Raw genomic sequence first — 27,861 nt, forward strand, 5'->3', positions numbered from 1 at the left:
AATCTGTTCTAGGGGCAGGACTGTCAGAATCTGTTCGGGGGTTGGACTGTCAGAATCTGTTCTAGGGGCAGGACTGTCAGAATCTGTTCGGGGTAGATCCGTTAGAATCTGTTCGGGGGCAGGACTGTCAGAATCTGTTGCGGGGTAGGACTGTCATAATCTGTTCTAGGGGCAGGACTGTCAGAATCTGTTCCGGGGTCGCACTTCAGAATCTGTTTGGAGGTAGGACTATCAGAATCTGTTCGGGGGTAGGAATTCAGAATCTGTTCGGGGGTAGGGCTGTCAGAATCTGTTAAGGGTAGGACTGTTAGAATCTGTTTGGGGGTAGGGTTATCAGATTCTGTTCGGGGTTAGGACTGTCAGAATCTGTTCGAGGTAGGACTTCAGAATCTGTTCGGGGGTAGAGCTGTCAGAATCTGTTCGGGGTTAGGACTGTCAGAATCTGTTCGGGTTTAGGACGTCGGGGTTAGACTTCAGAATCTGTTCGGAGGTAGGACTTCAGAGTCTGTTAGGGGGTAGGACTGTCAGAATCTGTTCGGGGTTAGGACTATCAGAATCTGTTCGGGGGTAGGGCTGTCAGAATATGTTTGGGGGTAGGTCTGTCAGAATCTGTTGTGGGATAGCATTTCAAAATTTGTTAGGAGTAGGGCTGTCAGAATCTGTTCGGGGGTAGGACTTCAAAATCTGTTCGGGGGTAGGACTTCAGAATCTTTTCTAGGTTTTTATTGTTTAGGATACAATGTGTATAAGTGAGTTTTACTGATTAGGATACAAACATTAAATGGTGCTTTATGCTCAAACAATGAAAATCGTTCTAACCAATGTTTTAGTATACCCTACAATAATAAATGAACTGCTTACCTTTTCCCTGCTGCAGGGGAAGGATCATTATCAAAACCATAAATATCTTTATCATTGGCAGTATCCTGCATAACAAATTAAGAAAATAAATAAGAACATTTTCAAATCAGTTCCAAATTAAAGTAAATACAAAAGCGTGATTGTATACCAAAACGGTCAACTTGTGTGGTCCCATGATAATTAAACTACATTATAAGATATATCAAGATTCACAATACACAAGCTTGTTGCTTTATTGATCGACTGTTTAGTGAAAACGTAATTTTTGCCGCATCCATTTATTGAAGTAAATACATTAAATCAGAGCCTTTTGTACAGAAGGCATATCGCGTGCGTCTTATGAAGTCAGTTCATGGGAACAAGTGAATTGCAAACAATTAGTGTTAATATACTATAATAATTAATTGTTTGTTTCAGAATGTGAAAGGATTTTTTGTCATGAATTATAAAATTGAGAATGGAAATGGGGAATGTGCCAAAGAGACAACAACCCGACCATAGAAAAAAAAAACAACAGCAGAAGGTCACCAACAGGTCTTCAATGTAGCAAGAAATTCCCGCACCCGGAGGCGTCCTTCAGCTGGCCCCTAAACAAATATATACTAGTTCAGTGATAATGAACGCCATACTAATTTCCAAATTGTACACAAGAAACTAAAATTAAAATAATACAAGACTAACAAAGGCCAGAGGCTCCTGACTTGGGATAGGCGCAAAAATGCGGCGGGGTTAAACATGTTTGTGAGATCTCAACCCTCCCCCTATACCTCTATAGCCAATGTAGAAAAGTAAACGCATAACAATACGCACATTAAAATTCAGTTCAAGAGAAGTCCGAGTCTGATGTCAGAAGATGTAACCAAAGAAAATAAACAAAATGACAATAATACATAAATAACAACAGACTACTAGCAGTTAACTGACATGCCAGCTCCAGACTTCAATTAAATTGACTGAAAGATTATGATTTCATCATATGAACATCAGGCACAATCCTTCCCGTTAGGGGTTTAGTATCATACCATCATAACATATATGAGAAGAACATAACCCGTGTTATTTTATATATATGAAAGCCGAGAAGGATCATTCATATTTCAGAATTCAAAATTAAGAATTCAAGATTCAAAATTCAAAATTCAGAATTCAGAAATCCTAGATTAAGACAGATAACGTATGTTCCCTGCGTTTACGAAAGCCGAGAAAGATCGCACTTTGATACTCTACCGTAAGCTGTGTTATTAAGTTTGTTACGACAGTGGCGGATCCAGAACTTTTCCTAAGGGGGGGGCGCTGACTGACCTAAGGGGGCCCGCTCCAGTCATGCTTCAATGATTCCCTATATAATCAACTAAATTTTTCCCACAAAAGGGGGGCCGGCCCCCCAGGCCCCCCCCCCCCCTTGGATCCGCCTATGTACGAACATGAAACCCCAAGGCGAGGGGTCCGTAAATCTTTGGAAGGGATGACTTCAACTTTAAAATTTGGATTCCTTGATACAACAGCTTCCTTGTTAATAGCAACCTTTTATCAAGGAAATGGGGTCAGCAGCGCAAGCTCTGGGATATCGTATTGTAAATAGTATCCATATACAGGCGATGCTGGCCATGAATGTTGCTATACTGAAGTTCATAACGGGTAAATTGCAATCATGACAAGTCGATAAAAACCGAGTTGAATTCTGTTGAAGTTGTATCAACTTCTGTTGATGTATTTGCTACACTGGGGATGTTTTATTTTGTTCAAGCCAAGTGTGCACTCTTCTTCCAAAGAAATCATCCTTGCTGGGATGGTCATCTGGAATTTAAGCTTCATAATATATGAAAACATTCTGTTTTTTAATGCAATATGTATATTTATAAGTCAATTTTTTTTTTCATTTATCGTCGAAGTTTCTCATGATTTGTTACATTTTAATTCTAACAGTAATCTTCTTTTTTTTTACTACTTTTTATATAGTTACCAGTTAGTATTATATCGCTTTTGAGTAGTCACATCTTTTACTGACGAATTCGCCGAGTGACTAAGTGTATTCTTCAGGAAAAAAATGTAAACATGATGAACAAGTCTACGTTACGAACTAAGGAAAAAAATGACACATTCCAAAACGTTGAACAGACAACCATCTCCTCCCCTGGAGTATAAGTGATATCAAGAAATAAGACTATAACTACTCGGACAATTTTCAGTTGCTTGAAATAATATCCTTTCCTTGTTTGTCTGTGCACGATTATATCAATAATCAATGGTATAAGATCAAGATTAATATTACACTGACAATCTTTACAGCTGCAAAGTCGTGAGTGCAAAGCAGGTTCGACTTCACCTACAACGTGTGTAATCCTTCCTTGTGTATTCATGATCATTCAAGAATTGTATTTGAAGTGTTTAGATTGGAACTGCAATAGCGCAGGAAACATGGATTATCTCTTTCGATGTGCAAGTTCTGAATTCTGATTTCAGAATTTTGAATTATGATTATAAATAAACTCATCATAGATACCAGGACTAAATTTTATATATACGCCAGACGCGCGTTTCGTCTACAAAAGACTCATCAGTGACGCTCAAATCCAAGAAAGTTAAAAAAAAAAAAGAAAAAAAAAGGCCAAATAAAGTACGAAGTTGAAGAGCATTGAGGACCAAAATTCCTAAAAGTTTTGCCAAATTCAGCTAAGGTAATCTATGCCTGAGGTAGAAAAGCCTTAGTATTTCAAAAATTAAATATTTTGTAAACAGTTAATTTATAAATGTAACCATATCAATGATAATTCATGTCAGCACAAAAAGTGCTGACTACTGGGCTGGTGATACCATGGGGGAAATAAATCTCAACCAGCAATGGCATCGACCCAGTGGTTGTAAATAAACTAATCATAGATACCAGGAATAAATTTTATATATACGCCAGACGCGCGTTTCGTCTACAAAATACTCATCAGTGACGCTCAAATCCAAAAAAAAAAAAAAAAAAAAAAAAAAAAAAAAAAAAAAAAGGCCAAATAAAGTACGAAGTTGAAGAGCAATGAGGACCAAAATTCCAAAAAGTTTTGCCAAATTCAGGTAAGGTAATCTATGCCTGAGGTAGAAAAGCCTTAGTATTTCAAAAATTCACTATTTTGTAAACAGTTAATTTATAAATGTAACCATATCAATGATAATTCATGTCAGCACAAAAAGTGCTGACTACTTGGCTGGTGCATGATACCCTCGGGGAACTAAATCTCCACCAGCAGTGGCATCGACCCAGTGGTTTTAAATACACTCATCATAGATACCAGGACTAAATTTTATATATACGCCAGACGCGCGCTTCGTCTAAAAAAGAGTCATCAGTGACGCTCATATGAATGATCCTTCTTGGCTTTCGAACATATAGTTTAATTTTCATGACATGGACAACGTTTGTCTGTGAAGAGTCTGCTGACATTTTTCATGTGTTGGAGGTGTAATATCTTATAGATATAGGAAGATGTGGTGCGAGTGCCAATAAGACAACTCTCCATCTAAATTACAATCTAAAAAAGTAAACTATTATAGGTCAATGTACGGCCTTCAACACGGAGCCTTGCCTCACACCGAACAACAAGCTATAACGGGCCCCAAAATTACTAGTGTAAAACCATTCAAACGGGAAAACCAACGGTCTAATCTATATAAAAAAGACGAGAAACGAGAAACTTTAGGTGTATAGTATGTATAGTTATGGTTCTTTTTTCTGAGACAAATCTGTTTTATGTGTATTACTTACCGTTTCTCTTTGTTTGTTTATCGAAAAGCGTTATAAAGTCCATCCCAATTATTTGCCCATTTTTTGCACTGCTCATTGCTGAAGGTCATGCGGTAACCTGTAATTGTTGACATCTCTGTCATTTGATCTTATTGGAAAACTGTCTCATTGGCAGCCATACCACATCTCATTATTTTTATATAATTTTATACCAAATTATCTAACAAATATATAGTGTGTCCCGTATGGAACGCCATAGCTGTCTTCCGTTGTTCATATTTAGTATATGCTGTGATCATTTAATTATTTTCAGCTGGTTTTTTCTCGATTATGAGGGCCGTTTTCATTATGTTCAGTAGTATAGCAATTTTTTTGAGCAGTAACATCATAATGATCAGTAGAATAATCATTATATTGTGCAGATCTGGTATTATATTCAGCACTTTAATCAATATACTTAACAGTTTTGGCTTTATGTTCAGTAGGTAAATTATTCTATTGAGTAGATTTGTCTTTTTATTCTGTACTTTTGAAAATATTTTCTGTCAACATATTTTTATATTATGTAGATTTCTCATTATGTTGACTACAGAAACCGAAATATTCAGTGGTCAAACACACTTTATAATCAGTACTGTTATCATTATGTTGAGTGAAATAAATATTATATTCTGTAGACTGATCATTATGTTCTGTAAAATAAATATTATGTTCAGTACAAACAACTTTATGATCAGTGGTCAAAATGTTTTATGTTTGGTTAACAAAAATATTATACTAGGTGGTTAATCAATTATATTCAGTGCTTTTTTTCATTATGTGGTGGTGGTAGACTTCCGAAAATAACCGAAAACATACGAAGCCGGACCATTTTTTCGGGTTTATTTTCATACTGTCAACATGTCGTCTGCTATACAACGTGCTCTTGCAGAACTTAATCTGCAAATCTTTCAAAAGTTTAAAGATGAGAGGATATATGATGACACTGTTCAGCACCTTACTGATCAAGACTTGGTCAGACTAGGTGTTGAAACTATTGGTGATAGAATAAGATTGAGGGAAGCGATGAGGAAGACTTTGTGACTAAATGACACAGAAATTAACAACTATAGGTCATCATAATGCCCCCAATAATTAGAAAAGCCCCTGCATAGTCAGCTATAAAAGAGGGAGAAAAGATACCAGATTGAGAGTCCCCGAAATGCTGTGTGGCAGACAGTGTTATTAATTAATTATTAGCTCCCTTGGTAAAACTCCAAATTTCATATTTAATGTATTTCATTGTTAAATAATTTACATGCGACCTAATAAGTATATATTTGTTAATTGCATAGCTTTTGCTATTTGAATTCATTGGTTAAAGATATTTATTTATATTGTAAAGTTTAATATTTGCATCGTCGCAAAATCTTTGGTTACCTTCTTTGGATACATTCAGTGAGAAACTTATATATTTTATCGATCCCATCCACACTTTTCAAGAAGCCAGTCTAGATCGTCAAACACTTTCTTATGTTGTTGAATGATTAATAAGTAACCGGCCGTTGAAGAGCTGTTCAGCCAGAGGAGAAAGATAAAGAAAATAAAGCTGTACAGCCGGACAAGGTCTATGTAAAATTTCTAATTGTTGGAAGAATAATAAGTGGAATTATCAGAGGACTGACATTCAGGTAGGCCAACCTTTCCAACCTTTCCATCTCCCTATAAACAAGCGCAAACTACATGGCTTCTGGTAATAGGGTGAATTGAAGTATTGAGGATGGAGGATCTATAAGACGTAAACACGTGAGAAGTCAATTATGTGTCAAGGGGGATATATAAGACGTAAACACGTGAAAAGTCAAGCATGTGTCAAAGGAGGATGTATACGACGTAAACATGTGCGCAGTCGAGCATGTCACGTGTCACGGAAGATGTATCAGACGTAACCTGGTTAGAAGCTATATGACTACAAAGGACCACAACTTTGCCTCAGAGAATAAAATAAAAGTGTAGAGCAGCATTGAAAATACAAAATTAAATGAAATAACTGACAAATCTGACTAAGACTATTTATGCTTTGGGGTAAAAAAAAACCTTAGTGTTTCAAATATTTGTAACATTTAAAGAACAGTAAGGAAGGTGATATGATAAGAACAATAATTTGGCTCCGAAAATTGCAAAAAATATCAACTTATTTTATGTATTTGTTACTTTAAAGATAAATGAACAGGTTATAATGATCTGACCATTTTAGGTCACTTGATATTACTATGAAGTCATAAGCATCTCAAAATTTACGTTTTGGTCAAAATGTATCTGAGCAGCAGCTTTACACAAAAATATATTTCACCCATCGCCATCTTTGTGAAATACATTTTGTAGCAAATATCTTTTTGTGTAAATCTATTACAGTTGCATGCTCATATCAGATCTTATCTTTATATAAAAGACAAGATTCCAAAACGAGATCGTTTTGGCAGATTGTTGCACAAAATGCAAGACTTTTGAAGCCATAAGGTAAATATGACCAGGTTGTTGGTAACCTCTGTCATATTAAATAGTTTCTGGGGGAAACTAGCGGAAGTTGAGATAATGTCCAAGTCGCTGGAAAGTTTACATATTTATTTCACATCCATGTATTTCAAATATTAAAAAAAAAACGCCAGCAACATACAAACAAATATCAAACACAAATTCAAAAGACTGATTGACATACGGAAAATAAACCAATCAAATATCTATTTATTAAATAATATTAATTCGCGTTTTGCCGAAAGCGGGGATTACGGATTAAAAACATGCTTCGCATAAGTTTGTCAAGAATGACTTAGTGTCAAATTATCTATATTCTTTGTTACAAAACCTTTTATCTTAAAGACGGATGTAAATCTTTGATTATTAATCTAAATGGAAGAATTTTAGTTAAGTGTAAAATACAAGTAACTTTTGAATAGCGTAAAATACAATAAACTAATAAATTATTAAAACGCAATGAGGACTCGGAATAATAATAAAAAGTTAATATTATAAAAAATATACAAAATCCTAAATGTGAACTTTGAACGAACAATTGTCGGGTCATATTACCCCGTCGCTCCTTATCTGATACTCCCGTATCAGAATGTGTAACACTGCATGAAATGATGCATTTAATATAAAATTAAATGCATATGTTATGCATATTAAATTTCAAATTACAAAAAATATTATGCATTTACTTTGCTGGAAAATTTCTAATTTAATATAGATTTAAACTAAATTTAATATTGCAAATAAATTCCCAAATTTCAACCTAGTTTAAAGGTATTTTTAAATCTAAATAAATTTCAAATTTAAAGAATTTAAGTATACACTAAATTTGAATAAATTTCTAATTTAAAGAAATGTTTATGTAAATTAAATTTGAATAAATTTGAGATTTAAAGAATTTTTAATATAAATTAAATTTGAGATTTAAAGATCTTTTAATATAAATTAAATTTCAATAAATTTCAAATTTAAAGAATTTTAAATATAAATTAAATTTAATTAATTATGTAATTTAATTACATGTAAATTCAAATAAATTTCTTGTTTATGACTTATTTAAATTAGAACTTCCATCAAATTTAATGCAATTTAAAGTCAATATAATCCTGTATAACTACTTACAAAACAATAGTGCAAATGAATAATAAAGAAAAGGCAGAATTTTTCCCTCTGCTTTTTGGAAAAGGGATGTTGGGGATTTGTTTTTACTTTAACCCAAATATCTGGTTTGAAAATATCTAATTAAATAAAAAAACAAAAATTAGGAAAAACAGGAATTTTTAATGGTGATAACTTTGTAGCTACTGTACATATAAAATTGATCCTCCAACTTTTCTGATCCATGTTTACAAAGTATTAGACTTGAAAGGCATGGATTGCTGCTCTGTGTATTTACAGTAGAATAATATTTGTGGTTTCAAATGGCAATGTGCAAATGTATAATTTGTCAGTAACATTGAAGACTGTATTTTTCAGATGAAACTTAAACAATAATCCAACGAATACATGTCACTCATTTGCAAAGATCAATACCATTTTGTAAATATGCCTTTACCTATATGTAAAGAATTGCAACGCATCTGAATTTATATAAGAACTTGAAGAGTTAGAATCTAAGACATACAAAAAACACAAACACCAGATATAAACTATAGGACAAGGCTATCTATGTGTGATTTGGATTTTGACAATGGCAGCAATATACAATACAGGAGATAACAAAAAACTTTTGGACAAAGCATAACCATACACAACAATTTCTAGCATTTTCTTATTGTCATCCTGTCTTGGGCATAGTTATTTTCACTTCTAATCGGGTCAGAATAATAAAAAAAAACAATTTTGAGTTATCTCCCTTTGTATATACTTCAATAAAAGAAACAAAGTATCTAACAAATTAATTTTATTCAGATACTGACAAATTAGAGTTGTTTTGGTGATAAATTAAAATAAAATGTCAAAAAGTTTGTTATACAATTTTAAAAACATTTAAAACAAATAAAAAAACACTTTTGTTTAAAAAAAGTCAAGTTCTACCTCAAAGAACCTCATCAAATTCAAACTAATTAATAAAATAATGGTTATTGACAAATTAACATGCTTACTTGTATAGATTATTTAAGAATCATAACAATTGGGTTATAACAAAAAGCAAACATAGGCACCTCTAAATTTCAAGTTTGGCATCATAAAAATATTAATGAATAATCTCCCCTGCTAGCATTATTTGTCAATTTTAAAAACTTCAAAAAGCAAAAATATTTCAATAAATCGTTGTCAAAGCCTATCCCAGCACCCCAACTCCATAGATCATAAGGTGTTTCGAACATCTATTTAGACCAATTAGAATTAACTAATTGATCATGGCCATGTCCATCGTCAGGAGCCCAAGCCATTGCATAGTGACACTTATTATAAAAATACTGTAATTTTTATTAGGGGCTCGACACCTCATGATCTGTCTGACTCATATTTTTCTATACTCTTTATCTACTTAACCTTGTTTATCAATTTAACGAACAAAGTATAGAATCTTTTTTCATAGTCTGCAACATATTAATTATTCAGAGTTGCTGATGTTACTATGTCTTTCAAGTTTTTATGCCTACGGAAGGCAAACAGAGGTCTTTTATCAAATAACAGTTTTGCCTCTTCGTCATCCTTTAATTTATCCCAGTGTTTTAAGATATTGTTCTTTATGTGTGATTTCTGTCTTGAAAACACTGTGGAGAATACCAAGGGAGGCGACTGTAATACAGATTTGGGCTTTACCACTAATGTGTCTATTCTTTGTTTTGCAGTCACTTCCTGCATAACAGTTTTAATTTCATTTTTTGGATATCCCCTTTTAATAAGGCGCTCAGAAAATAACGCATATTGTGTTTGCAAATCTACTGGATCGTTCGTACATCTCTTAAAGCGAAGCATTTCTCCTTTAATTATGCCTCTGAAAGTAGAGGATGGGTGGCATGAGGATCTCTCTAAATACTGATAATTTTCAGTCTTTTTTCGGAATGTCGTGAGGTCTAAGATTCCTGTTTCTCTAAATCTTAGACCTTTGAATACCAGCACATCTAAAAACTGCATTTTAGTTTGTGATTTCTCGTGTGTAAATTTTAGAAGTGCATGTTGTCTGTTAGCATGTTCAAAGAATTGTGATATTTCATCATCTGTACCTTCATTGTAAATAAAAAAGCCATCGTCCCTAAACCTGTAGAGACTTGATATTTTCTGTTTATGTTGAAAAGTCCTTAAAATACTATTTAAGACTTCATAAACTCTCAGATCCGTAATTTTAGGTGATAAACTATTTCCCATTGGAACTCCAGTTGAAGTTTTATAAAGTTTACCATTGAACATAAATTCATTATTTTCAAGAACTATCTTGAGAAGTTCCAATATATATCGCAACGGAGGCAAAAGTATCGTATGTTTACATTTAATTATCGTAGGCCAAGCATGCTTGACTGCGTCAATCATTTCTACATGGGACATATTGTTGTACAGGTTCGTTCGTCTACCCGTTCGTCTGTTCGTCAAGCTATAGATTGGTTTGTCTGGCTATCACCTCGTACAGTTTTTGAGTTGCAACTGAAACATTTAAGTCAAATATCCTCAAAATTCAAGGTAGTTGGATACATTTTATTATAAAATGCAGAGAGAGATCATCGTTTGTCCTGCTTCCTCTTCCGACATTTTTTTAACTATAAATTTATAGTTTTAATTAATATTTCAGAGGTTGTCTGAACATACAATTGAGATGTTCATGCATGTATTCCTATATATGCATCTTGATTTTTGTCAAATATTCTTAAATGCCAGGAAGTTGAACCTTAACAATTATGTATATAACCAGCATCTATAGAGCTACTCCTACATTTTTTTAAGCAAAGACCTTGATATCTTGTAGGATGCAGAGGCGTATCAAAGGAATGCGGTAGCAGGTGGTCCTCCCCCTTTTTTTGTGTTATTGATTATAAAGAGAAGCACTGAAACATGACTGGCACAGGCCCCCTTTTCGGCAGTACTGAGACCCACTTTTGAAAATTTCTAGTTCCGCAACTGGGATGTTTATACGCATAATAGTGATGTGCAAGTCCATATTTAGTCTTAGATACATGATTTGTTTTATTAGTTGTTGGTGGCTTTGAACTAGCTGTCAGTTAACTGCGAGTACTTTGAGATATGTTCCTATAGTGTCTTTTTGTTGGGGATGAACAAGTACCCGGCCACGTCCACTTGTAGTTTTGTCATCTGATGAGTTAAGCCATTTTCAAACGATTTTAATAGTTCGTTCTTATGTTGTACTGTTATACTATTGTCCCATGTTAAGTGCATGGGGTTGGGATTCCGCTAACAGGTTTAACCCCGCCACATAATATAAGAATGTGCCTGTCCCAAGTCAGGAGCCTGTAATTCAGTGGTTGTCGTTTGTTTATGTGTTACATACTAGTATTTTTTTTTCGTTCAATGTTTTATATAAATAGGGCCGTTAGTTTTCTCTTTTGAATGGTTTTACATTGTCATTTCGTGGCCTTGTATAGCTGACTATGCGGTATTGGCCTATCTTATTGTTGAAGCCCGTAGGGTAACCTATAATTATTAATTTCTGTGTCATTTTGGTCTCTAGTGGAGAGTTGTCTCGTTGGCATTCATACCACATCTTCTTTTATATATATATAGGATATTTTTTTCAAATATACATTCATATACATTATAACTAATATTGGACTAAATCAACTATGGCTGGGGTATTTAAACGTGTCTTATAGACACACATAATTTACGTTTTACTTCTGTATTGCTTTTTGCTAAATGAAATGTATGCAAACCTATGTTGTTTTATGCAGTGGTGTCACAAGGGGGATGGGGAGGGATCTTCTGCATGCATATGTAATTCCTAAAATTTTATACTATATTCATTTAAATCTGAATTACCCGGCACAGTTTTCTCGTTTGAATTGTTTTACATTGTCTTATCGGGGCCTTTTATAGCCGACTATGCGGTATGGGCTTTGCTCATTGTTGAAGGCCGTACGGTGACCTATAGTTGTTAATATTTGTGTCATTTTGGTCTTTTGTGGATAGTTGTCTCATTGGTAATTATACCACATCACCTTTTTTATGTAGTCTTTCTAAAACATTCGATGAACATCTTTTCATTTTCGCCAATACATTATTTTTTTTCATTCGCCCAAATTTTAGATACATGGCATAAACACACACTAGTTAATTAATAAAAAAACCACACTTCTTTCTGCTATTTGCACCCGCCTTGTTCGCCATGGGACATGAATGTGTGATAATCATATATAGGCGGTATGATATAACTTATAATTTTTTGTGAACGGGATGACGATCGGAATTCATTTTTGTTAACTTCGGAAATTAGTACATACATGTACATGTAAAAAAAAAGTTCTTATTAATAATCGTGTCAAAAATATCGCTCTAATATATGTTTTGACAACCTGGCAGTCAGCACTGTTCTTCTTTATAATTCTTAAATGTATCACCCTACGCGACATGCGTTGCGGTAGAAATAAAACTTTTTCATGGGCGTCCGAACGTGTCCGTGTTTCTGTCCAGCCACCTCTCATGTAAAATTCTGAATTCATGTCAATTGTGAATCAAACTTATATCAGAGATGAATCGTCACAAATGGCTCGGACCAGTATTGAATTTCAACATTTTTTAAAATATTCGATCTCTCTTTTGCACCGATTATTATTACTATTATCATCATTATTGATCATTATTATTACAAACCTCTACTGTTCGCTATTTATATACACATGTTATAAATTGTCATAATAATTGTTGTTCCTTGCAAATAGGCTGCTGTCGTTTTCATCTGGCGCAGAAATAACTGGTTTGTGTGTGTATGTGGGGTGGGGGGGGGGGGGGGTCCAGTCTGTTGGGCTAGTAGAGAGAAAACTCAAGTGAAATTGGTAAATGGCTATCGCAGTTTTGCGGTGACCATTCCTTCCCCCATGAAATCGAGGATTGCTTCACGTTTGACATTATATCTGACGCTCGAAGCCGTCATCCATGCATTCTAAGATGTTGTACTTGTATATGCTGAACTTCAAGTTAGCCATCTCATTGCTGGTCGGCTGCACGCGTTGAAAACTGTAAGAACAACGGTGCAGTTTTTCATGGATGTAAACAGATTGCTTTTATCTTAATTTTACTGGTATGTTTTTAAACAGTTATACCATTGGCATTGTCCCACGTTAGGGCGATGGTTGGGATCCCGCTAACATGTTTAACCCCGAAACATTATGTCGGTAATGTGCCTGTCCCAAGTCAGGAGCTTGTTATTCAATGGTTGTCGTTTGTATATGTGTTTCATATTTGTTTTTCGTTCATTTATTGTACAAAAATTAAGCCGTTCGTTTTCTCGTTTGAATTTTTTTACATCGTCAGATAGGGACCTTTTTTAAGCTGATTATGAGGTATCGACTTTGCTCATTGTCGAAGGCCAAATGGTGACCCATAGTTGTTAATTTCTGTGTCATTTTTGTCTTTTGTGGGGAGTTGTTTCATTGGCAACCATACCACATCTAAATTCTTTTTTATAATCCTGCTCGGAAGCCTACTTTCACCTCCTCTTGAGTATGTTACAACAGTTATATACATGTTATGATTGACAATTTATAACTTATGTACTGGCTAACGGAAGAGATTTATAATGATCAAAACGACCCTGTAAGTAACATGTACACAAACAACGCAAATGAAACACAAATTCGGCAAAAAAGAAATAAAAAAAAATCAGCGAAAAAGAAATGCAGATCAGACCTGTGCAAATGATGAGTAATCAATGATAGCGTTAAATTAGAATTTGAATGTTATGGTCCCATATCATGGTTTAAAAGAATTAGGGACCAAAAACTGGCCATAATAAGCAAAACAACGTTTTTCTGGTTTCCGGACAATAACTTGTGTAAAAGTGTATTGATATCTATAAAATTATACTACAAATATTTGCACAAAGGAGGGAGGGTTGGGTTTTATTTTGTTTGTTATAGCTCAAACCGTTCAGGAGTAAAGTGCAAACAAGAATGTAAACACAATACACGGATGCCCAACTCGCACTATCATTATCTATTTTCAGTAGATAGTGAAATTGGGGCCAAAACTCTAATTTGGCATTAAAATTAGAAATATCATAGTATAGGGAAAATGTGTACTTAGTTTCGAGTTGATTGGACTTCAACTTTATAAAAACTACCTTGACCAAAAACTTTAACCTAAAGCGGGACAGACGGACGACGAACAGACGAATGGACGCACAAAGCAGAAAACATAATGCCCCTCTGCTAGCGTTGGTGAAGAATACAAATGGGTATTTTTAATGATTTTCGGAATATCAGTATACTAGTAATAATATCTATAATTTAAAGCACAAGATTCATAAGACCCAGAGGCCCCCTCCCCATTTTTGTGGGAACAAAATGGTTGATTGTTTAGGGAATCACTGAATCATGAATGGAGCGCCCCCTTTTAGGTCAGTCGACGGGCCCCTCCTTATGAAAAATTATGCATGGATCCGCCACTGAGGTTTCATTCCACAAAAGAAAGGTTGGGTCGATTTAGGGGTTAAGGATATATTGCTTAAAATTGTTATAATAATAGAGGCCAAAACAAGACTTTTTGAATTCTTTGTAAAACCTAGATAGTTATTAATCAAAGAAACAAAAACCCTTTACTTCTCCGAAATCATTCCAACTGAAAATGTCAGTTTTAATAGTTGTATACATAGAGATGAACGCGTTACGGACATAATTTTGCATTTACTAATCAATACTTGTTGAGGGGAAGGTGTAAAAGGCAATACAGAGATACGAGATACAGCGATACAAGATACGAGATACGAGATACGAGATACAAAATAACTGAAAATTATATAATAATTAATTAAAGCTAAAAAAATGTATATTATGGAAATACATGAAACTTGTTAATGCATTAATCATTGATATTAATGTTTTTACAAATTTCAGTTATTCTAATACAATGGCATAAAGAGGACACAGTCTTATGCAAAAAAAAATAATTTTAAATTCTCTATGGTTCATTTGAAAAAAATTATATAAAATTGCTTATTTGGTGACAGATCTTGCAAGATAAAAACTTGCATTGATGAATATCTATCAATTATTTCAGTTATTTTGAATTGAAGAATCATATTTATCTTAATGACATAATATGTATACATTTAATTGTTGTTATCAGAATTAAAAAAAAAATGTTTTATGTTTTTCAATATTTAAGACACAACCTTGTAACACTCATGAAATGTAGCATATCAAATTAACAAACCATAGGTCCCTTTCAAAAATAAAAAAATATACTGACAATTTGTTGAAAGTGTATGTGGAAAAGGTAATAAAATTGCATTTTTATCAGTAAACTTTTTATCACAATGTCAGCAATTAAACAATTTTGAAACAGTACAGAGGTTAATAGTGTCACTTTACATCTTAAAAATATAATAAACTGAGATTATGGGAATGGTTCCAATGTTGGACAATAAATACATGTCCAAGTTTTCACCAGTTCTTTCCAGTGAATTTGACTACACGACGATAAATAACACATGCTATTAAACATATAATTTACACCACCCCACCCCACTCCCCCAAAAAATAAATTGTTAAGAAATTTTAATTTTGTAAAATATGGTACAATTTCAGAGATATCCATACACTTTAACACATGTTATAGTCTGAAAACTAGAAAAATGCTTGTTTTGGGCCCCTTTTTGGCCCCTCATTCCTGAACGGTTTTGGCATTTACCCCCAAAATCAATCTCAACCTTCTACTTGTGGTATTGAACCTTGTGGCAATCAAAAATTGTATTCACAAGTTATTGTCCGGAAACTAGAAAAATGATTTTTTTTTTACCACAAAGAAAATGTTGGGTGTATTTAGGGGTAATTGTCTAAACCATTCAGAAATTAGGGGCCAAAAACAAGCCTTTTTCTAGCTTTCAGACAATAACTTGCAGTGTATGGATCTCTCTTAAATTGTACCACATTTTTCAACAAAAAAATTGTTACGGTTACGTTTCATCAAGATTGATCCATCTGTTTAGATGTTAGGTTTAAAAGACTTGTTGCCACATATTATATATTAAAACTAAGTAAGTTCAATAATCTCCATTGAAAAAAAACCAACCAGAAATATCCGAAGAGTTGTCCTTACAAGACATATTGACAAACAAACGGACGGACAGACAAAAGAACAAACCGATAGACGAACAGATGGATGAACGGAAATCCAGAAGGAACGATGGACGGACAAATGGATGGACGGACAGGGTGATTCATATATATACCCCTAATTCTTTTTCTGGTGTATAATTACAATCTAAATTCAGACCTGTATCAAAGTTGAAAACTGTTCAGGTTTTGACCTGTGGTCATATCAAGCTGTGCTAAGCGAAGCACATTTTTACTAATTAAAAAGATAAAGGTATATTATTTTGCATCAGAGGCCAATCCATAACTTTTTAACTCCCCTCTCCCCCAAGGTAATTATTTCAACTTAAAGGTCATTAAGAAGCAGAAACATATTGACGACTGAATACTGATGAATGGTGATAAAAACAATAAATTTCTTCAGTTTATTTGAAGGTCATATAATGTTGTATTCACTGTTGATAAGGAGTATTTAGTGCTTTCTTGACCTTAACATATGCATGCACTTTTTAAGTATGACATCCTTCAAAAAACGAAAAGGGAATATTCTTGTGAAGGGAAACACAATCATTGCACAGAAGTAGAAAAAAAGACTTTTATATATTTGTATAAAATGAAATAACAATGGTTTTATTAAAGTCTAGTCGTTTATTTAGATTTAAGGAATATTTAATATCTTATCAAGAAATGAATTTTAATTAACCCAATTACCCCCAAAATCGATCTCAACCTTCTACTTGTGGTATTGAACCTTGTGGTATTGAACCTTGTGGTACAATTTCATAGCAATCAAAAATTTTATTCACAAGTCATTGTCCAGAAATTAGAAAAATGCTTGTTTTGGCCCCTTTTTGGCCCCTAATTCCTGAACGGTTGAGACCATTACCCCCCAAAACAATCCAAACCTTCCTTTTGTGGTATTGAACCTTTTGTTTAAGTTTCATAGAGATCCATTCACTTAAACTAAAGTTATTGTCCGGAAACCAATCTGTCTACGGACGACGACGACGTGATATATAGCAATATACGAACGCAAATTTTTTGCGGTCGTATAAAAAGGGGTGAAAATTAAATGTTTACAGAATAACAGACCCCCACCCCCACACTCCAGACCCTTATAAATAAGTTTTAACCCAATTGTTAAATGGTAATTTTTATGATTGTGAAAAAAAAAATAGTTAACAGATAACTCATTAAAGCATAATTTCACAAAGATGAATGAGATAAAATTCCACAGAAGTATTTGTGTGTGTCATTTTAACTCCAGTAGAAAACAGAAAGTCTTTTACAAATTATAAGGTACACAAAAACATAATTGTTATAGTGAATATTAATATGACTTTATTATTTTTAAATAAGATGACAATAAACAAATGATTAAGAAATCAATTTAAAAATCTATGTTGAAATAGTCTACATTTATATAATTAACAAGATGTTTATCTGTTTTAAATAAATAAATCACTAAAGAATTTTTATGTTTGACCATGGTAGTATCAAACTTTGGCACAGGCCAATAACCTCAAATAAAATTGTATAATCTTCAGAAGCTTTTATTTATTGTAATGCTTGTGTTTTAAATTGATGTTGACAAATTTATCTATTAGTTCCCAGAGTTTACAATTTTAACAGTTTGTCTAAATGAAATTAGTGTAGTTCAACACACTTGACTTATTTTTTTCATATTACTTATAATTGTTTCTCATATCTCGTATCTCGTTTCTTGTATCGCTGTATCTCGTATCTCGTATCTTGTATCTCTGTATTGCCTTTTACACCTTCCCCTTGTTGAGTTGTACAATTCATATTTCACTAACTGTTTTTCAATTTTCACTGAAGTTATATAAATATAATATATATGTTCGTGTTCCTAAATTCATGTCTTTAATGTGTAAAGATGTTTAGTAACTTTTTATCACAGTAGTATTGTCAGTTAAAATATTTTGGTTAATCTTTGGTGATGTATTTTTTTCCCTTAAGTTAAAGGTACATAGAGCAATATGATCTCTTTTTAAAATGCATCAATATACTTTTCTATTGAACCGTCTAAAATATATTATAAGCTTATATAACACATTCACCTTTTAAATAATTTCAATACATCAGTTTTATTTAAAATTAAAGATAATTCTTCTTCTGAACACCCCCCCCCCCCTTTTTTTCTTCTTTTTTTATATGTTGTATCGAAAAGAAAGGATCTGAATCAGAATTTACATCTATTTTTATCTCACTCTTTTTATCTGTGATCATGTTTCATTGAACGCAGCTGTGTACCTAGTTGCATGGGGTTGATATAAATGACATGTTAATTGGAAGTTATGCAGTTACTGATAAGTTTCCTTGTCAGTTTTACTGGATAATTTAAGAGTGTTAAGGCCAATTCAGACTGGAGCGTTGTCAATGTGCACAACTTGTGTTTTTAAATTATAAAATTTCAATAGCAAGGTCAACATTCCAAAACTGAATGATTACCTTTGGAAGACAAAAGTTTAGTCGGAAGAATAGCCTGCTATAATATTGTACAGATGCTCGAAAAGCATCTTTAACTGTTGTTTTTGGGAGAGGAGTCGTCAAAATTATAAAAGAGGATGTGTCAAATTCAGAGGCGGATTTAGAGGGGACCAGGGAGCCCCCCGGGTTTCTGGGGGAAGTTTGGTTGATTATATAGGGAATCACTGAAGCATGACCAGAGCGGACCACCCCCCCCCCCCCCCTAATCATAGGCAGTCAGTGTGCCCCCCACGTATAACATTTCTGGATCCGTTAGTTAAATTCCCTATTCTCATACTATATATTTTTCTTATCATGGAACTTAATGCATTAATTCCCAGGGGAAGGCTATAGGGATAGCTTGAATAGGTCTTTCAAGCTTCATTAATATATGAAAAGGGTGGGAAATTTAAAACGGTCAGGGTTATTTCTAATTAAGTGTCTGATGCTAGTAGTATTTATCGTGTTGCGGTTAAAACCACATTAAAATTTTGTAAATGTGTCAGATGTTTCCGGCATTATTTGTAAATTTGCACCCATTTGACATCAAAAATAGACTGTAGGAATTTGCAAGTGTCGATAAGCTTTGTTTTTAAAATGTTTTAAGAGGGAATGGCAATGTAGCGCAAATCAGATCATTATATAGGTGTAGGTCTCCATTTTGGTATATAAATATCTGGAAATATACATAGACATGTATATCATGTTTAAACAAAAATATACATTAGAAAAGGGACAGGTTATAAGCAGATCCGGGTGGGTGGGGTTTAGGGGGGGGGGGTCGACGGGGTCGCCCCCCCCCCCATTTCCTGAAGAAAAGGGTTGATTATATAGGAAATCACTGAAGCATGACTAGAGCGCCCTCCCCTTAAGGTCAGTCATTGCCCCAAACCCCTAATGAAAAGTTCTGGATCGCCACTGCAGGTATATGGTGTTTAATGGCTGACATCTACCTCCAAATAAATGAACAAATTAAATTCAAGATTAAACGGCCTTTTGGGAATAACTTTTTTGAAATGCCTATTTATTTTGATATTTATAAACATCATACAATAATATTTCAATAAAATCTTACTCGCAATGGGGATTCCTTGAAAATAAAGAGAAATTGTCTTTCAAATGACAGCACGCAGAACATGTATCTATATACATGTATGTTACTGTACGGCTTAGTTATCGATCCGTAGCATACCACATCGTCTTGGTTACATGTATATGCATAATTGTGTAAATTATGTTTGCATTTTAACCCGTTTGGGTATTATGGTTTGCAAAAAGATTATCAGCTAATTAAACTACTTATTTGGGTTTTTTGGGCCGCTAATTTGGGCTTAAATTTTATTTAAAAATTACCAACTTGACTGCCAAAAAAAATCTAAAAATGTATATATTATAGTCCAGGCATGTTTCATATTAAAGAATTCCCATAATCAAGTTCTTATCAATATTAAAGTCAAACATCGAGTAAGAAAAGAGAAGATAAATGTTTAAGTATCGAGTTAACAAAGTAGGTTCACATTGTCGATCGGACTCAATCAACACTGATCGATGAAGCCACCAGAAGATTGATTTGACTCGTTCAACGAAAATGTTCGGGTGTCTATCTTGCTTGACACTGATTCCAATTTCTATGCGATAACCTTTGAAAGTCAATAAAATTCGAATAGGGATCAAGAAGTAGAATCCATGCACTAGATATTCGTCGGGAAATGTTAGTATATATATAGAGAGATCAAGAAAAGTCATCATACAAATATTTGAGGTAAACGGACAGAAAGTCACAGGACAAAAGTCACAAGACAGAAAGTGAAAATTTGATAGGACAAACTAAGTCACACTTACAATCAGTCACGCCGTTGCCGAGGAGGCATTAATTTTTAACCTTGTCTGTTCGTACGTATACGTAAAAATGTACTAATCTTATCGGGGCCTTTTATAGCGGACTAGGCGGTATGGGCTTTGCTCATTGTTGAAGGTCGCATGATGACCTAAAGTTGTTAATGTCTGTGTCATTTTAGTCTCTTGTGGACAGTTGTCTCATTGGCAATCATACCACATCCTCTTTTTTATAAATACGTCCGTACGTTCAAAAAATGTATCCGTTCTTTAACTTTAGTTTGCCTTAACCAAATGTAAGAATCTCACACACAATGCTTATCACCACATAACACATATCAAGTTTGAATTTTGGTCTCAATAATTTTCACCGTTCCAGAGTTATGCCTTTAACAAATATGCAAAATTGCTGAATATTTCGTTTCCTGTCTCTAACTCAAATTTGCCTCAACCAAATGTTATGAAGTTTAAAAATGCTTACTGCCACAAAACTCACATCAGGAACACACTTTTAATGTTCTTGATTTATGAGCCTTTATAACGTCTTATGCAAGCGGGGGGATTATCTGCATATGGCCCATGCACACATTCCCTATTTAGTTTTTTTATTAAGTGTTTTCTTTTTCAAAGAAAACTAATCTCAGAACTAAATTGTGACTATTTTGCAAAGTGACTTTTTGTCCGTGACTTTTTGTCTAGTGACTTTCTGTCCTACATATTTTAATGGTCAGTACTTGATAAGCTTGACTTTTACTTGATAAATAAATATATACGACGCTTGGAGCTCAATGCCATTAATCTGCGTTTTATCTGTTTTCTAGATTTATTCGAACAATACTTCTTTATCACTGGCTGACTACTGCCACCATTAATAAATCCAAACCTGACCTATATTCGACTCTACCAAACTCGATCGCCTTTTGATTCCTATACTTAACCATGCACATGCACGAGTACAAATGATCGCTACAAGACTCTATGAAAGATATCCACATAGATAGGAAGATGTGGTATGAGTGCCAATGAGACAACTCTGCATCCAAGTCACAATTTATAAAAGTAAACCATTATAGGTCAAGGTACGGTCTTCAACACGGGGCCTATGCTCACACCCAACAACAAGATATAAATGTCGATAAAAAATTACTGGTGTAAAACCATTCAAACGGGAAAAACCAACGGTCCAGGTCTGATCTATATATATATAAAAAAAACGATAAACGAGAAACACTCTTTCGATCGAGGTATAATATATATCTGTTATTAGGGGCTAAAGGGTCCTGCCAGTCCATTCCATTATTCAAAATATTCATTTCATTATTTAAAATTGGCTATTTTTCAATGTTCACGCGTAATTCGTTAGTTTTCTCGTTTGAATTGTTTTACAATGTCTTATCGGGGCCTTAAATAGCTGACTATGCGGTATGGGCTTTGCTCATTGTTGAAGGCCGTACGGTAACCTACAGTTGTTAATGTCTGTGTCATTTTGGTCTTTTGTGGATATTTTTCTCATTGGCAATCATACCACATCTTCTTTTTTTATATTTCCTCATTTTTACGCATGTTGTTGCATTTAGGTCCTCCGTAAACCCTCTTATAGTCATTGTGAATCAAAATATAGCTATAGTGTCACAGTCAATTTTTTTTTATATTTATTTCACTATTCACCGCTTCGATTTGAATAATGAAACATAAACCATTTTATTATTCATCATTCATTTTTTAATATTGAATAGTGAATAGTGAACTATGAATAATGGACGTACTTCAGTAAAACTTAAAGTAATAAAATCTAGATAAATTTCTCATTAACTTAATGACTTCCTATTTTTTTTAAACTATTGTTGAAGTGAATTCAGGAAAAAACAAAGATGTACCATAAACAATTATTCCAGCATCGACAAAGGATCTGATATATATATATATTTTCGTGCGTAAAAATTAACTCTTAAGTAGGCACGAGGTATGCATTGCCCTGCCTGTCTAGTTTGTTTAAATGATCAAACAAACTTTCAATTCCAAGTGTAATACGTAGCTGTAATTAATAGAAAACAAAAACTAACAGATCTTGGAAAAAGGGGGAGGGCTTAACAAAAATATTGTCCTTGATCTATGGATTGATTTTTTATTTATTTTAAATTTTAGATATTGATTGAACTTAAACATACTTTGGAGTAAAGTAGTTTTGAGATTTTAGCTACCATTTATTTTACTTAAACTGCGGAGTCCTTGGGACTTTTCTGCGTGACAATTTCTTTTTGGCTTACGGTAATTCATCTTCTTGAATATTTTGTTTTCTTGGGAAAAAAGTTCTCCCTTGATGTCTTTAGCAAAGGTTTTAGGTCCAAAGTTGCATTCAATTTCTCCTGATTATAATTTTGATAGACACCCTTGACCCTAAACAAGAAAATCTGGAATAGGTGCAAAATGAAGACTTGCTGACAAGAAACCTGTATTTGAAAGACAATCTACTGTAACATTTTTTGCAAGTGTCTGAACGGTTTATTCAATTTCATTTCATTTTGAATATTTTATAAGTTAGTATAAACTATACGAAGATTTCAATTGAACAATTTGTTTAACTTTAAAAATCATCAGAATTAATTAATCTATAAGTAAATTTGATAATTTCCAAGCTGGAAACGTTACAAGGTTTAAAGAAAATCCATAAAATAGGGTAACAAGAATTCTGATGATTTGTGACCATAACGAATCACCTTCACAATGTTATTCTATGAAACCCTACTATAGAAAATTCTAAAAGGTTCTATACGGAACTAGATACTAGCTTTTGATCATAAACAAGGTTCTATCCAAGTTTGGCAGAAATCAATGACAGTTTGAGAAGGTTATTATCATTTTTAAACCTTTTACCACAGAATGAATAATTGTGGAGGCCGCAACCAACTACGACGGAATGTAGGATGGCTATGTATCGCTTTTGCGACTAAAGTTGCAGGCTCGACAAAAAGGGAGAAATATTAAAAACAAGAAAAATATCTGAAAAAACTGAAGAAAATAAAACATATTAAATTAACTAACATGCGATACAAAATTTCAAGAAATTCCATCAAGTAATATGGGAGAATATTACAGCACACACAACTATATAAATCGAGATATAAATGTTGAAAAATAAACTTTGAAGTCCAAAGAGAATTTGAGCAAACTGGATTTTATGACAATATGCACATGACTTTGTTTCATTTTAAGATAACAAATCCATATTTATTTAAGTACAAATGCAGTAACAGCAACACATGATTTTCAAAAACTTGAAAAACATGAACTTGTTTCAGCTACCTGTATTTACCTATCTGGTTAATTAGTATGATTGTTTTGATAAGCATTCCTTTTTGTTGTAATAACTACTTGCACCTTTTTTTTTGGGCATTTCTAAAGATATCTTACATATGTCTTCCTATGTAAGTCAATAAAGGCATATTGCCAAATTCCATTTCTACAAAAACTGAGGTAAATATGTCATTTGATATATAACATGGTGTAGCTTTTGGTGTCATTTCAACGTCGCACACGCCCTTGTCAAAATCAATTTTATCAAAAGATAAACGAAAAATATTAATTACACCCCAGATGACTATCCCCCTTTCTCCCCCATAACAGTACAATGTATTTATCAATTTCTTCTTTTCCAGCCTTGCCCATTAATGCTTGACAATATCTGAACCTATGTCATTCTCTTTTTAAAAGTGTGTAATATCAACTTCTGATATCAAACTTTCACATAGAATCGATTCTAAATTGGCTAGATTTGATTTAGTCAGTTCTATACATAGAACAGTATTAAGAACTCTTTATCTTAAATGTAAATAAGTCTTATTAATAATAATATATACATATTGTGAAGCCAAGGTGGTCGAGTGGTATATATAAATATATAAATATATTCAACTCGTCTAAACATCAACCTAACAATATTAGATCTGTAACTTTGCGTTCGCAAATTTTTTGTTCTTCCCTCGCCGGGATTCGATTAAAACTGACGAGGAAAGGTAACACACGGCCGCTTAAAGCTTTATTATTGTGGAGCCCAGGTGGTCTTGTGGTCTAGCAGGACGGCTACAGTGCAGGCGATTTGGTGCCACGATATGTCAGTAGCATGGGTTCGAATCCCGGCGAACCCATGCTACTGAGATATCGTGGCACCAAATCGCCTGCACTGTAACCGGCGCGCTAGATCACACGAACACATGGGCTTCATAAAAATGAAGCTTTCGCTGGCCGGGTGTTACCTTTCTTCGCCAGTTTTAATCTAGCATCGTACTACAGTACATGCTATAAAAGGCATGAAGATGTTATTTTTACAGATCAGCTAAATTATCTATATATATAGTGAAGGATCCTACAAATTAATGTAAGATACAGTCACAGAAATAATTATATTTACAAGTACGTCTGAACCAGTGACAATTTTACAACAGATGTATCTATCGGATCACCAGCAGTGATGGTGATACATGACTGTGTACATTCTGTATATACATCTCGTCTAAACATCAACCCAATAATGTAAGATCTGTAAATTTGCTTTCGCAATTGTTTTGTTCTTGTTATATATATATATATTAAACTGTTATAGGTAGAACTGTTAGATCTGTAAATTTACTCTCGCATTTTTTGTTTGTTCTGCCCTATATATATATCAATAATGTAAGATCTGTAAATTTGCTTTCGCAATTGTTTTGTTCTTGTTATATATATATATATATATATATAACAAGAACAAAACAATTGCGAAAGCAAATTTACAGATCTTACATTATTGATATATATATAGGGCAGAACAAACAAAAAATGCGAGAGTAAATTTACAGATCTAACAGTTCTACCTATAACAGTTTAATACAGTTCAATCTAAAACTGGTTCTGACAGTTCTACTAAGAACAGTTTTTGGGGTAGAACTGTTCTAGGAGAGTTTACAACAGCTCTATGACAGATTATTCTGACAATTCTAACGAGAGATCAGAAGTTATATCCACTGTATGATTCCAAAAGAAGGTCCTGCATTTATTGTTCCCCTTCGTTTTTTTTTAAAATCAGGTCGTCATTTTGCACTTTTTTTTTGAATGACTCAGAGGACATAAGAGAAAAAGGTAAGCACGTGTAACCTGCCCCAAACGTTAGATTGTGTTTACGATAGAAACAAAAAGAAAAAAAAGGTGTTTACTTAATAAAACAGAATAAAAAGGGTGGGTTACGCCAACCTTGATATCCCTTTCCCAGTCTAGGCGTATCAGTGCATGTTCATAGATCTCCGTTGTAGAAAAACATCTTACTATATCTATTTGAAATACAACCAATTTGGGGTCCTCATTGCGGTCTGCTTTTAAATCATTTCGATTTCTTTCAGAAACAAATAAAATACAGAATTGTGAAAAATATAAAATTCAATTAGGGGTGGGGATCTTGACCGTTTACAAGTTTTCTATCAAGATGGGGGTGGGGTGACTCTCTAGGGACTTCCCTTTTATTTCATTTCATTTGTTTTATTGACCCCTACAATAATATAGATGGTTAAGGGATGGGGATCTGGACTGTTTACAAGATAATAGCACATTCTCAAATTGAACAGGGTGGGGATGACCCCAGGTACTTCCCTTTAATTTCATTTGATTTGTTTTATCCTCAAATTCAAGAATGTATATGGTTTAGGGGTGGGGATCTGGACCGTTTACAAGTTCTCAAACAAGAGGGGGTGGGGTGACTCCCTAGGGACTTCTCTTTTATTTCATTGCATTTGTTTTATTGTCCCCTACAATAATATAGATGGTTAAGGGATGGGGATCTGGGCCGTTTACTAGTTAATAGCACGTTCTCAAATTGAATGGGTTGGGGGTGACCCCCCATGACATTCCCATTAGTTTTATTTCATTTGTTTTATTGTCCCATTCAAGAATATATATGGTTTAGGGATGGGGATCTGAATGGTTTACAAAATAATAGCATATTCTCAAATTGAAAGGGGTGGGGGTGACCCCATGGACTTCCCTTTTCTTACATTTGATTTGTTTTATTGTCCTCTACAAGAATATATATGGTTTAGGGGTGGGGATCTGGACCGTTTAAAAGATAATAGCATATTCTCAAATTGAATGGGGTGGGAGTGACCCCCGGGACTTCCTATTAGTTTCATTTGATTTGTTTTATTGTCCCATTCAAGAATATATATGGTTTAGGGGTGGGTATCTGGGTCGTTTACAAGATAATAGCATATTCTCAAATTGAAGGGGGTGGGGATGACCCCCATGGGACTTGCCCTATGTTTTATGCAATTTGTTTTATTGTCCTTTGAGCATTTCTGACGACTGCATGTGTCTATCACTTATAGTTTTCAAGTAATATTCTTTTGAAAATTTTAGAAAATAAAAATCCATAGGATTCTATTGTAAACCCCTCCCTTCTTTCTGCCCCCCCCCCCCAAAAAAAAATACCCCTAAATAGACCCCAATGCACAAACGAACAATAAATTGCTCATCTAGACATATAAGTCTAACATTCTATGAAACCCTAAGTTAATCTGACAAGCGATTTGTAGAAACGCTGCGGACAAGTTCATTTTTAAAGTGGCGGAAGAAGAGGAAGAAGGAGAAGAAGAAGAGGAAGAAGAAGAATAATAAAAATAATAAGAACTGAGCAAAAACAATAAGTCTCCAAACTTTGTTTGGGAGACTTAATAATCACAAAATGCGCGCAAATGAAATGCGTCCGCATAACTATCACTTACGGAAAAGCGATTTATGTTGTACAAACGGGTATCATTATTTGCGAAAGAGTCGTTAGCAAAATACGACGACTGGGAAAAAAAATCCCGTTTACTTCGTGAATATTGTGAAATTTGCGCTAAAACAGATTTTACTTTTTTTTAGTGTGCCCTTTTATACTAGTATGCGGCACATTTGGTTATTTTTTTTAAAGAATTATCCACCCATCTGTAAAACTGTGTTGAATATATTAAAAAGAAAGACAAATTTTAAAATGTATAATCTTAAATCTTTACGCTTTCCTACGGAAGCGTATTAGCGCCACACATTTTATTTTTTTTATTTTTCTTCCTATGTTTGCGTTATAACGCAAACCTTTGCGTTATAACGCAAACATTTGCGTTATAACGCAAACCTTTGCGATATAACGCAAACCTTTGCGTTATAACGCAAACCTTTTGCGTTATAACGCAAACCTTTGCGATATAACGCAAACCTTTG

At 33.8% G+C, this 27,861-nt stretch overlaps 1 protein-coding gene across 1 annotated transcript in view; it reads right to left on the reverse strand.

The window, feature by feature from the left end:
- Positions 1–27,861, reverse strand: part of LOC139515578 (uncharacterized) — a 173,845-nt gene that overhangs the window by 110,177 nt on the left and 35,807 nt on the right. Inside the window, exon 5 of the mRNA XM_071305156.1 lies at positions 862–926. Within this exon, the coding sequence (XP_071161257.1) occupies positions 862–926 (65 nt within the window). The remainder of the gene's footprint in view (positions 1–861; positions 927–27,861) is intronic.

Source organism: Mytilus edulis, chromosome 3 (genome assembly GCF_963676685.1).
Source record: "Mytilus edulis chromosome 3, xbMytEdul2.2, whole genome shotgun sequence".
In the NCBI taxonomy this organism is placed as follows: domain Eukaryota; kingdom Metazoa; phylum Mollusca; class Bivalvia; order Mytilida; family Mytilidae; genus Mytilus; species Mytilus edulis.